The 12,729-nt window shown below is 42.6% G+C and overlaps 1 protein-coding gene across 2 annotated transcripts in view; it reads right to left on the bottom strand.

Moving 5' to 3' along the window:
- Positions 1 to 12,729, bottom strand: part of ELP2 (elongator acetyltransferase complex subunit 2) — a 120,451-nt gene that overhangs the window by 32,297 nt on the left and 75,425 nt on the right. For both annotated transcript variants that reach the window (XM_026659236.1, XM_026659237.2), the window contains exons 13-16: positions 12,236 to 12,424; positions 10,030 to 10,099; positions 6,229 to 6,324; positions 6,016 to 6,073 (exon numbers count right to left, since the gene is read on the bottom strand). In XM_026659236.1, the coding sequence (XP_026515021.1) occupies positions 6,016 to 6,073; positions 6,229 to 6,324; positions 10,030 to 10,099; positions 12,236 to 12,424 (413 nt within the window). The remainder of the gene's footprint in view (positions 1 to 6,015; positions 6,074 to 6,228; positions 6,325 to 10,029; positions 10,100 to 12,235; positions 12,425 to 12,729) is intronic.

Here is a 12,729-nt window from a genome sequence, read left to right as displayed (position 1 = left end):
CGGCTTTTTGGGATTTCCCCCCGGACGGGGATTTGAGTCCCAAAAAACCGGACATGTCCGGGAAAATCCGGACGTATGGTAACCCTATGCTTATGGGCTTTGGAGGCCAGGGTGGCGGAACTGGAGGAGCTAAGGGAGGCAGAGAGGTATGCTGATGAGGTTTTCTGGGACACTGTAAATTTGTCCCACCTCCGGTCAGACAGCCCCTGCGCTGTTAAGGAGGATGAAAGGCTCAGGGAAGGAAAGCAGTCAATGGGAGCAAAGGGAAACCTTCCCGTAGTTGGGCCCTCCTTCCAGATGATGTTGGGGTATCCTTTCGCACTGAGGGTACCTCTCTGGGGGAGGGAACTCCAGTCATTAGGAAAAGGCAGGTATTGGTAATGGGAGATTCGATCATTAGAAACATAGATAGCTGGGCATTTAATTTCAGAAAGGGGAACTATGCAAAAATGAGGAGGTTAGTTAAACAGAAATTAAAAGGTACAGTGACTAGAGTGAAATCCCTGCAAGCTGCCTGGACACTTTTCAAAGACACCATAATAGAGGCCCAACTTAAATGTATACCCCAAATTAAAAAACACAGTAAATGAACTAAAAAAGAGCCACTGTGGCTTAACAACCATGTAAAAGAAGCAGTGAGAGATAAAAAGGCATCTTTTTAAAAGTGGAAGTCAAATCCTAGTGAGGTAACTAGAAAGGAGCATAAACACTGCCAAATTAAGTGTAAAAATGTAATAAGAAAAGCCAAAAAGGAGTTTGAAGAACATCTAGCCAAAAACTCCAATGGTGGTAATAAAATGTTTTTTAAGTACATCAGAAGCAGGAAGCCTGCTTGTAGCGGGGTAGTCACCCCGCTCCTGCCCGGAGGGGTTAAAAGCAGCCCTGGAGAGGGCTGTGGCTGGGGAAAGGCTGACTGGGGAAGCAGCCACAGCCGAGGTCATGCCCCAATCAGGCCACAGCTGGCCCTATAAAAGGGCTGTGAGCCAGGAGCTCAAGAGGACACTCTCTCTCTAGCTTCTCTGAGAGAGAAGGACCTGGCTGCCTGGGAAGCTGAGGAGGGTACCTAGGGTGGAGCAGTGTTGGGGAAGGGCAGAGGGAGCTGGAGAGTTCCAGCTTAGCAAAGCCCCAGGCTGCAGGCCGAGTTAAGGGCCCACAAAGGGTACTGGGGCTGCAGAGGGGCAGCCCAGAGATAAGCAGAGGCAGTTGGTCCAACCCCCCTCGCTGATGATGAGTGGTTTACAGACTGCAGTCTGCCCCAGGGAGCAGGGGCTCAACGATGATTGGCAGTAGCCACTGAGGCGAGGTGGGGATAGGGGGTTGGGGGTTCCCCGGGAGACCCAGAGTGAGGGGATACTACGGTGGGCAGAACCCCTCGGCAAAGGGCACCGGGGTCCAGGAGAGACATGGGGGCCAGCGGCAGGTGAGACACCAGCTGCAGAGGGCGCTCCAGGCTGGAAAGAGCTAATTCCCTGGACGACCAGCAGGAGGCACCGCGCCAGTGAGTCGTTGCCCCACCACACTGCTAAACAACCAGTGGGGCCCCTGGACGATCGAGATACAAAAGGAGCACTTAAAGACGATAAAGTCATTGCGGAGAAACTAAATTAATTCTTTGCTTCAGTCTTCACGGCTGAGGATGTTAGGGAGATTCCCAAACCTGAGCTGTCCTTTGTAGGTGACAAATCTGAGGAATTGTCACAGACTGAAGTGTCACTAGAGGAGGTTTTGGAATTAATTGATAAACGTAACAGTAACAAGTCACCGGGACCAGATGGCATTCACCCAAGAGTTCTGAAGGAACTCAAATGTGAAATTGTGGAACTATTAACTATGGTTTGTAACCTGTCCTTTAAATCAGCTTCTGTACCCAATGACTGGAAGATAGCTAATGTAACGCCAATATTTAAAAAGGGCTCTAGAGGTGAACCCGGCAATTACAGACCGGTAAGTCTAACGTCAGTACCGGGCAAATTAGTTGAAACAATAGTAAAGAATAAAATTGTCAGACACGTAGAAGAACATAAATTGTTGAGCAAAAATCAACATGGTTTCTGTAAAGGGAAATCATGTCTTACTAATCTATTAGAGTTCTTTGAAGGGGTCAACAAATATATGGACACGGGGGATCCAGTGGACATAGTGTACTTAGATTTCCAGAAAGCCTTTGACAAGGTTCCTCACCAAAGGCTCTTACGTAAATTAAGTTGTCATGGGATAAGAGGGAAGATCCTTTCATGGATTGAGAACTGGTTAAAAGACAGGGAACAAAGGGTAGGAATAAATGGTAAATTTTCAGAATGGAGAGGGGTAACTAGTGGTGTTTCCCAAGGGTCAGTCCTAGGACCAATCCTATTCAACTTATTCATAAATGATCTGGAGAAAGGGGTAAAACAGTGAGGTGGCAAAGTTTGCAGATGATACTAAACTGCTAAAGATAGTTAAGACCAAAGCAGACTGTGAAGAACTTCAAAAAGATCTCACAAAACTAAGTGACTGGGCAACAAAATGGCAAATGACATTTCATGTGGATAAATGTAAAGTAATGCACATTGGAAAGAATAACCCCAACTATACATACAATACGATGGGGGGCTAATTTAGCTACTACTAATCAGGAAAGAGATCTTGGCTTCATCGTGAATAGTTCTCTGAAGACGTCCACGCAGTGTGCAGCGGCAGTCAAAAAAGCAAACAGGATGTTAGGAATCATTCAAAAAGGGATAGAGAATAAGATGGAGAATATCTTATTGCCCTTATATAAATCCATGGTACGCCCACATCTTGAATACTGTGTACAGATGTGGTCTCCTCATCTCAAAAAAGATATACTGGCATTAGAAAAGGTTTGGAGAAGGGCAACTAAAATGATTAGGGGTTTGGAACTGGTCCCATATGGGCAAAGATTAAAGAGGCTAGGACTTTTCAACTAGGAAAAGAGGAGACTAAGTGGGGATATGATAGAGGTATAGAAAATCATGAGTGGTGTGGAGAAAGCGAATAAGGAAAAGTTATTTACTTGTTCCCATAATATAAGAATTAGGGGCCATCAAATGAAATTAATGGGCAGCAGGTTTAAAACAAATAAAAGGAAGTTCTTCTTCACACAGCGCACGGTCAACCTATGGAACTCCTTGCCTGAGGAGGTTGTGATGGCTAGGACTATAACAGGGTTTAAAAGAGAACTAGATAAATTCATGGGGGTTAAGTCCATTAATGGTTATTAGCCAGGATGGGTAAGGAATGGTGTCCCTAGCCTCTGTTTGTCAGGGGGTGGAGATGGATGGCAGGAGAGAGATCACTTGATCATTACCTGTTAGGTTCACTCCCTCTGGGGCACCTGGCATTGGCCACTGTCGGTAGACAAGATACTGGGCTGGATGGACCTTTGGTCTGACCCAGTCTGGCCATTCTTATGTTCTTAAGAGTCTCTTTAAAAAGATTCAGTATCTCTAAAAATACAGGGGAATCAATTAGATTAAATACGCTATCCACAACCCTACCCCTAAAATGTAATATAGTTATGATTTCAAGTAATGTGGATCACAAAAATGTCAAAGTTGCATAACTGCATAAGAATACAAAATAGTGGATATACTGAAATGCAACTAGACTTCTCCCCCACACTTTTAACTGGTTCCCCCAAGGCAGTGGAGAATAAATGGTCAATCTTGAACTTTAACTTTCTAAAATAAGAAAAAATACGAATACTTTCATCTTGGACACACAAAGACGGTAGATCAATACAAGCAGAATCCCAAGGACCTTTTGATGTGAATTATGGGCCAGTCGTAGGATGGGCAAGAGAGCGTGGGAAGACCATTGGCACGATGATAGGCTCCAACAGAGGGGGGAATCCCATCAATCACCTTGAAAAAGAATCTTGAGTGGGTCTGTTCTACAGTAAATTAGCCACTAGAGCTTGGAGCATACTCTATGAGCTGAAGTCACTACCATCAGGAAAAATGAATCTCCTTGTGTCAGATTGTGGCCCTCAGAGCATCCCAGTGCCAGAAGATAAAGGGTTCCCTGGTATCTAGCAGTGAGTTTCAGCTGACCTGACCAGCCCAGTATATCCCAACTCATTGTTGTCATAATCTGTATTTATAAGCTGTAATGTAAGGTATCATATACAAACTAGTAACACAATGTTCCTGAACATCACGGAGTGGTGTACACATACAGGGTGTGTACAAAGAATTATGTGCTAGAATTATGTTCTTAAAATGTGTTCAGCTAGCAATAGGTAAGCTCAGTCTGCCCTAGACAAAGGAATGTGTATTTGTTTGTCTGATCAGCAGGATTCTCAAGCAGAGACAATGAAGGTACATTTGCATACAAGATAAACAAAGCTATCAACGAACAAGTGGGAGGAGAAGGCAGCACGGTGTCTACACCCCAGCATAAAAGAGAGACTTTGTCTGGGCTTACTTTTCAAAGAATACATTTCAAAAGTTTACTGGACTACAAAAAGGAGGGGAGATAACCCCTATTTTATCCTTCACCTGAGGTGACAAAGAAACCAAACACTCTGAACTCTCTGAAGGGTCCAGGTTAAAAAACTGGTCAGCCATGCTGGAAGAAAGACTGGAAAGAAAAATGTCTTTGAACCAAAGACTAGTTTGTTGAATTTTAGTCTTAGATGTATATTTTTATTTTTGTTTCTTCGTAAACATTTCTATCCTTATTCTTTATACTTGTTTTCACTTACTTATGTCCTTTTGTTAATAAACTTGTTTTAGTTTTAACATAAACCAACTTTGATTGAAGAGGAGGACTGGTCTCTTTAAAGGAGCAGCAGGCTTGGTAAGTTTTGTGAATGCTACAGTAAGAGGAGCTGAGCACTGCAGAGAAATATCTCTGGGGAACTCAGGAACTGGGGTTCACTGATTGTTACCTGCTAGGCAAGATTTGGACTGGCAGAGCATCTTGAAGAGTTTGCTGATAAGGCAGACGTGCTGGTGTGTCCGCTTAGCAGCAACGCTCCTACTTGCTGTGGCTAAGAGGGATGAAGTGGCTCACAGTTCTGGGAATCCCAGCTGACTGTCACACAGATGCATACAGATCTATGCAGCAGGGGTATTTATTTGAAACAATTGCTTGATTTCAGTTTCCTTACAAACTGGACTGAGTTTGGTGGTGTTCTTGTTCAGACTTGCTCAATTATAAGGTTTACTCTGATCAGAATGAAGCACAATAGAATGTTGTGGTCCAAGCAAGTGAAACCCTTTTCAGTCATTTTATGAAATTTCAAGACACCATTAATACCAAGAACACATATTTTTGGCATTTTAGGAACAAAAAATTCCAATATATGCTTTATTTTTTTATTTATTGTGTGTATTACTTTTGCCCAAATGGTTTATATTAGTTGGCATGACTATATTACGTGAAAACACTTCTCATGATTTATGTTTATTGTAAATGCTGTGTTCTCTCTTGCCATATAATCCTGGAGAAAAAAGGGTCAATGGATCAGAAAGATCTGTGTTTGCATAAGTGCATTTATGGCTGGGAATATAGTACAGGTTTTCTATAGCTTCTGAACACTGCTTCTGGCTATCATTCTAGGCTGCTGATATAAGCCCTTTAGTCTTAATGTGTCTTAATATCAATGTTTTAATAGGATGCAGGTCACAGGGGGCTTTTTAATAAGAGGGTTCAAAAGTATTAAGCCCTACATGAAGCTGACAAGGAGCTATACTTGAATGCTATGCTACAGACATACCACCTTGAGAGACATGGAAATAGCTTATTTAAAAGTATATCAGTTTCTATTTATCCAGTGCAAACTTGTATACTGACCCATATTAAAAAGTTTCTTACAACCTACATACTGAGCATGCACAACATCAAAACAAGTAGCAAATGAATGAATAAGAGCACTGGATATTAAGAACATAACATAGTACTGCAATGGATGCCTTATAAACATGTATAATAATACTGTGTACAAGACTACAGGAATCAGTTACAACAAGAGCTTCTAAGACATTTTGTAACATTTCTATAACTTACAGCTTTTGAACTTCAGGCCATAATGTATTCTGCAACAAATGATCTTCTGTGGGAGGTTCTACAAGACATATGCATACATTTTATTCAAATTTAGTATAGTGTTTTTCTTTACCAGTTAATCTCTCTGTCCCAAAGAGTAACACCCAAAAAACCTCATTCTAGTAATGGAAGCAACTACTAATTCACATAAAATACTCTTTTTATGTTGCATACCTGTAAGGATGAGGGGCTGAAAGTAAATCTGATGATACTGATTCGAAACACTATTAAACTTTTCTTCCTCATCAGCTGGTTGAGCTGCCATATCTCCTGTTCAAAATAAATATTTAATTCAGCCACAGAGAAAATACTTGACCTGAAAATTTGGTTACATATAAGTAAAGAGATCCTATTAGTTTTAGGACAGAAATTATTTAGATGAAGATGCGTCTATTTCAGTAATATCCTACTATGCAAATTAGGAACTAGTTATCTAATATAAGTTCAAATATCTAATGTACATCTAGGGAAGTAGGGGGGAAAAAGACTTTGTCAGACAAATATATAGTATGAAATGGAAAACTTCTTACTTGATTATTTTCTTTCTGGGACTGACCTCTCCCTGGATTAGAGGCATTTGGTCTGTCTCTCTCTTACAGAGACTCTGAGGCAGTTCAGACTCATCCACAAACCTCCAGGAGTTGGCCATGTGCTTCTCCCCGTGCACCAGAGGAGTATTTTCAAAGATGTGTGGAAACACTACAGCCAAGATTTTAAAAATGGGTGCCTAAAGTTAGCCTTGTAAATCTATATTTAGGCACCTAAACAAGGGGTTAACCTTCAAAGGTGCCAAACCCTGCACTTCCCATGAACTTAAATGTGAGCTGCTGGGTGCTCAGTAATAAAAGTCAAGCCTATAGTGATTTACAAACTGTTGATAGTGTTTATGCATGACTAGTAGGAATTCTTACAGATTTTCTTAGTACTAGCTGGTGCCTTTTCTGCCTATCATACTGCTTTGGAATGTGATGAGTGGGCTCGGAACCTTTCTGTAATTAATTTATTTGCATGTGAAAATACTTCAATGGACAGAACACTTGTTCTACCTAGTGCAAGTAGGGATTGGCTGCTCTCGGGCCCAGACATCTAAGATAGAAGGGAATATATAAAGATATTTTCCTGAACTGATAAATTCCACAAATATATACAGTGTATACACCTCTACCCCGATATAACACTGTCCTCGGGAGCCAAAAAATCGTATCATGTTATAGGTGAAACCGTGTTATATCGAACTTGCTTTGATCCGCCAGAGTGCACAGCCCCACCCTCCCGGAGTACTGCTTTACCGCGTTATATCGGGTCGTGTTATATCGAGGTAGAGGTGTATTTGAACTGTTTTTAAAATCACATCAATCATATGCTCCACTCACTTTCAGTTGCTGAGGTTTTGAGGTATGGGGGGAAAAAGAGTTAATCTTGGTTAGGAATTATTTTGGTCTAAAAATTAAAAACAGTTACCTACCTTTCGTAACTGTTGTTCTTCGAGATGTGTTGCTCATGTCCATTCCAAGTAGGTGTGTGCGCGCCGCATGCACAATTGTCAGAAGGCTTTTCCCTAGCAGTACCCATTGGGTCGGTTGTGGAGCCGCTTAGAGTGGAGCCTTCATGGCTGCGTATATAGGTCCATGCCGACCCGCCACCTCTTCAGTTCCTTCTTGACGTATACTCAGACAGAGAGGAGGTGGGTGGGTCTTGGAATGGACATAAGCAACACATCTTGAAGAACAGCAGTTACGAAAGGTAGGTAACCATTTTTTCTTCTTCGAGTGATTGTTCATGTTGATTCCAAGTAGGTAACTCCCAAGCAGTCCTTTGGAGGGGTCGGAGTTCACAGAGTTGCAGACTGAAGTACTGCTCTACCAAACGCAGCATTGTCTCTAGCCTGCTGTGTGATGGCGTAGTGCGATGTACAGGTAGGAACAGATGACCAGATCGCCATCCTGCAGATGTCCTCAATGGAGACCTGCGCCAGGAGCACTGCAGATGAAGCTTGCGCTCTTGTGGAGTGTGCCGTCAATGCTGGGGCTGGTGTCTTTCCCAGGTTGTAGCATGTCCTGATACAGGCCGTGATCCAAGAAGAGATTCATTGGGATGAGACCGTCAGCCCTTTCATTCTCTGAGCAATGGCGATGACGAGTTGCGTCAACTTCCTAAATGGCTTTGTCCGCTCAATGTAAAAAGCCAGCACCCATCTGACTTCTAGGGAATGGAGCCTGCGTTCTCTGTCATTAGCATGCGGCTTTGTGAAGAACGTTGGTAAAAAGATGTCCTGATTTGCATGAAATTGTGAAACAACCTTAGGGAGAAAAGCCGGGTGTGGCCGCAATTGTACCTTGCCCTAATAAAACACTGTATAAGGGGACTCAGACAATAAAGCTTTGAGCCACGTTATCACCACGAGAAATGCCACTTTCCAAGAGAGGTAAAGCAGAGAACAAGTTCTAGAGATTTGAAAGGGGGCCCCATGAGCCTTGAGAGGACCAGGTTAAGGTCCCATTGGGGGACCAGTTGTCACACCTGGGGGTACAGTCTGTCTAGCCCTTTAAGGAAGCATCCAACCATGGGGTTAGCAAATACCTACCGCCCTGCTGCGCCCGGGTGGAAAGCGGAAATAGCTGCCAGGTGCACCTTGATTGACGAGACTGCTAGCCCTTGCTGCTTTATGTAGAGTAAGTAGTCCAGTACAAAGGGGATTGAGGACTGCAGTGGAAGGGTGCCATTCTGTGAGGACCAAACAGAGAACCTTTTCCACTTGGCTAGATAAGTGGCACGAGTGGAGGGTTTTCTACTGCCAAGGAGAACCTTCCAAACCGAATCGGAGCACTGGAGTGCTAACGGGTTTAACCATGGATTTTCCATGTGCTGAGGTGGAAAGACTCTAGGTTGGGGTGCTGAAGGAAGCCATGGTCTTGAGTGATGAGGAATCATGGGCAAGGTCATCGGCATATTCACCGAGAGGTTCAACAGCATGGAGAACCAGTGTTGGCGGGGCCACGCCGGCACTATGAGAATCAGCGAAGCCTTGTCCTCCCGGACCTTGAGGAGGACCTTGTGGATGAGAGGGAATGGCGGGAATGCATACAGCAGGCGCCTCATCCACGAGAGGAGAAAAGCGTGCACCATCGAGCCGGGGCTGTGAATTGGTCGTAGTCACTTGAGACTCCCCACTCCCTCCACCATTATAACAATTATTTACTGCAATAATGAACTAGCTGGTTTTAGGGGGAGATTAGTGACTGCAGAAGATAAACATTCATAGGAGCTGTATCAGGACTACAGAACTCACTTGCCAAGTGAAATAAGAATGGCCACTAATCCCACCATATTTAGAGCTAAATGCAAACCCCATCTCTTTGCCCAAGCATTCCCATATCAGCACCTTCATTCTCATACATCAGTATTAAAAATTCCTAAGCCTGTCTCTGATGGCAGGGAATGGAGAGATTATTGTTGTCACTATCACCTTCGGGAGGGCACTCAAATAGGGTGGGCACCAATAAAGAAGCCTACATAGACAGGTAAATGCTCAGCACCTAACAACAGTTCCAGGTGATCTTAAATGTTAATCAGTTGTATGGTAGCAGACTTAGGGTATGTCTACACCCAGCCGCTAGTTCGGCGGCTGGGAATCGAAGTTCTGGGTTCGACTTATCGCGTCTTGTCTGGACGCGATAAGTCGAACCAGGAAGTGATCGCCGTCGACTGTGGTACTCCAACTATACGAGAGGAATACCATGGCGTCGACGGGGGAGCCTGCCTGCCGCGTGTGGACCGAGGTAAGTTCGAACTAAGGTACTTCGACTTCAGCTACGTTATTCACGTAGCTGAAGTTGCGTACCTTAGTTCGAATTGGGGGGTAAGTGTAGACCAGGCCTTAGTCAAGTCATCAAATATACACTTTTAAGACAAGTAATGATGTAAATTTACAAGCAACTCTGGAGTGCCTTCACCACTATTTCACAATAGTCTTACCCTGAAAGACAGCTTTATTGGACAAACCCAAAGCAGGCACAGTCGCACCTTCTGGAAGGTCAACAGCTTCCTGGGTAAAAAAAAGTAAACATATTTTCATGCAGAAGTTAGTATACTTTATGAGTACTTTAAAATCAAGGGCCAGATGTCACTAGAGGGAAATAAAGATGTGTCACATTGTAGAAGAAGCCTCTGAATCATCCAGAATTCCTCAGGGAAGTGTATGCTTGAGCAGCTGCACTGCCAGACTTTGAAAGCCATGCCATGCTTCAGCCCCTTCTCTGAAACTACATATGGTGAACTTTGCTCAATTTTCTAGATTTGATGTGAAGCATGCATCTGTAATCATTTTAGTACAGGTATTCTGAGGTAACTGCACTTATTCAAAATATATATAGATTGCTTTTATAAAGTGAATACTTAACTCAAACCATACAGTTTCCAGGAAAACAAGACCTGGGAACTGGGTGTTTTGAGGTCTGGGTACAAGGAAGGATTTTTCTGGGGGGAAAGGAGGTGAGAGTATATACCTGGGATTTTCAAGAAGACTTCGGGTGCCAAAGGGGCAGCTTTGCTTTGGGCACATGGCAGGATAGGGAGAGAAAAGGTCCTGTTATAGCTGATGCAAACTGCCAGTCAGCTATGTCAAAGGAAGGGAAGCCCTGGGAGAAAGCCAAAGCTAGGCGCAGGAAGTCAGGTTGGAGCACTTTTCGGGGGGTGGGAGGGCAGGGTCATGAGAGATCAGTACCTGCTGGTGCGTATATTCATACTCAGCACCTCTGTGCAAATTCACTGAGACAAAAGTATTTTCCAGGATTGGGTTAACAGATTTGGTGGAAACACCTTACCTGATAAACAATATTTAATTATATCATAAAGCCACATCAGAAACCCAGAATACAAATAACAGTCTCTAAGGCCTTGTTTAAAGTGGACACTTATTTTGGTATAAAAGTGCCTTATGTCACGAGGATGGGGTTTAAGCTAAATCAAAAAAGCCAGTTTTATACCAGAATAAGTGTGTCCAAACGGGGTTATGCTGATAAAACTGTATCATAGATGTATTGAACATAGTTACAATCTAACTGGTAAAACTTTCCTGTGCAGACAAGGCCTGTAAAGAGTTCTGGAATACTGTAGGTCACAGAGTACAAAGGAAGAACTCTGTGGAAAATCAAACAGAGCATGTGTCTGCATCATACAGTACAATATGTTATTTCGTATAGCTTCATTAACACAAATGATCACAAATGCTTTTTCACGTTAAAGACAAATAGTGAGAAATAATATGAGTAGCCATGGGAGAAGATTTTTTTTCAGCTGACATTTAATACATGGAAACTCTAAAATGTTTGGACACAAGAAGATTGTTCCAGCTGGTAGTAGCTGCAGCAGAGAGAGCTCATGAGCCTGTAGTGCAGAGAGTATGTTATGGAACGGAAAAGGAGCCAGTGCTAGATGAGCAGATAGAGAGCAGGAAGGATTGAACCTGAGAGACAAGGCCTATTAAGATTAAGCAAGTTAGTAGAGAAGATAATGGATTTGATTTGGATCACAGGGAAGTCAGTGAAGCTATTTTAGGATGGAGACGCTGTGGTCATGTCTCTTTCTGTGGATAAGGAAGCAAAGCTGTAGCCTGGAAAACTGGGACATAAAGACCTCACAAGACAGTTTAAAGACAAGACAAGGCAAGGTAAGAGGAAAGAGACATTCATGAGTATGTATACAACATTTATATACAATATCTAATGCAATAGCTTCTGGGAGCCTTGGATTGTTTCAAAACATACCATTAAAGAACAAATAATACCACACAACAGCAACTACATCTAGATAATGCTATTATGCCCTTACATTCTTGAGAACCTATTCACAAGATTTGTTTTTAATTGTTTATTAAGAGTAGCTTACACGTGCTGACCTTTACTAAATATCCATACACTTTAGAACCCTCAGCAACCTTCCTTCTATCCAGCCAATTTGATAAAACGATAGAGAAGGTACATGTGATCTAAGTACACACACACACCTGACTGAATAGACTGGAAAGGGAGAAATATCTAAGGGCTGTGGTCTCAGGATTTTTTAAAATAATTTTGACATTTAATAAATTTTAATCTCAATAGTTATGCTGTAGTGATGATTCTCTCTCTCTCCCAAAGGTGCCATTTTATCAAACGCTTGGTTTGTTTGTTTCAATACTTACACTGGAACATAGTTTCTCCATTGAAATACCACTGATGTTACTGAAGTTTTCCACAAAATTCTTGGGAGCAGTAAAGACTCGAAGCACCTTTTCATCTGCTCCAGAAACAAACTGAAATCGGCCAGTCATTGCTAGACAATGCATGTCATATCCATGTACTTGAGGTCTTGCAATTTCATGCCAAGTTACCTAAGTAAAAAGTAATCACAGTAGTCAAATTATCAGTTGTCTAAATTCAACAACAGATAACTTACATTACCATCTTCAAATTAAGCTACTTCAAAAAACTGCTTTAAGGTTAAGTTAATCTTCTGCTGATACGCTTAAAAAAAACCCAAAAAACACTATCAGCTCACCATGCAAGGGCTAAAACACTTAAGATTACCACTCTTCGGCTGAACAACTCTCCCAACAACTAACCCAGACCATTAGGGTCCCAATCCTGCAAAAACTCATGCACAAGCTTAACTTCACTATTGTGAGTATGACTACTC

Source organism: Terrapene carolina, unplaced genomic scaffold (assembly GCF_002925995.2).
Source record: "Terrapene carolina triunguis isolate 2854851 unplaced genomic scaffold, T_m_triunguis-2.0 Scaffold613, whole genome shotgun sequence".
Lineage (NCBI taxonomy): Eukaryota > Metazoa > Chordata > Testudines > Emydidae > Terrapene > Terrapene triunguis.
This window is presented reverse-complemented; position numbering and strand designations above follow the sequence as displayed.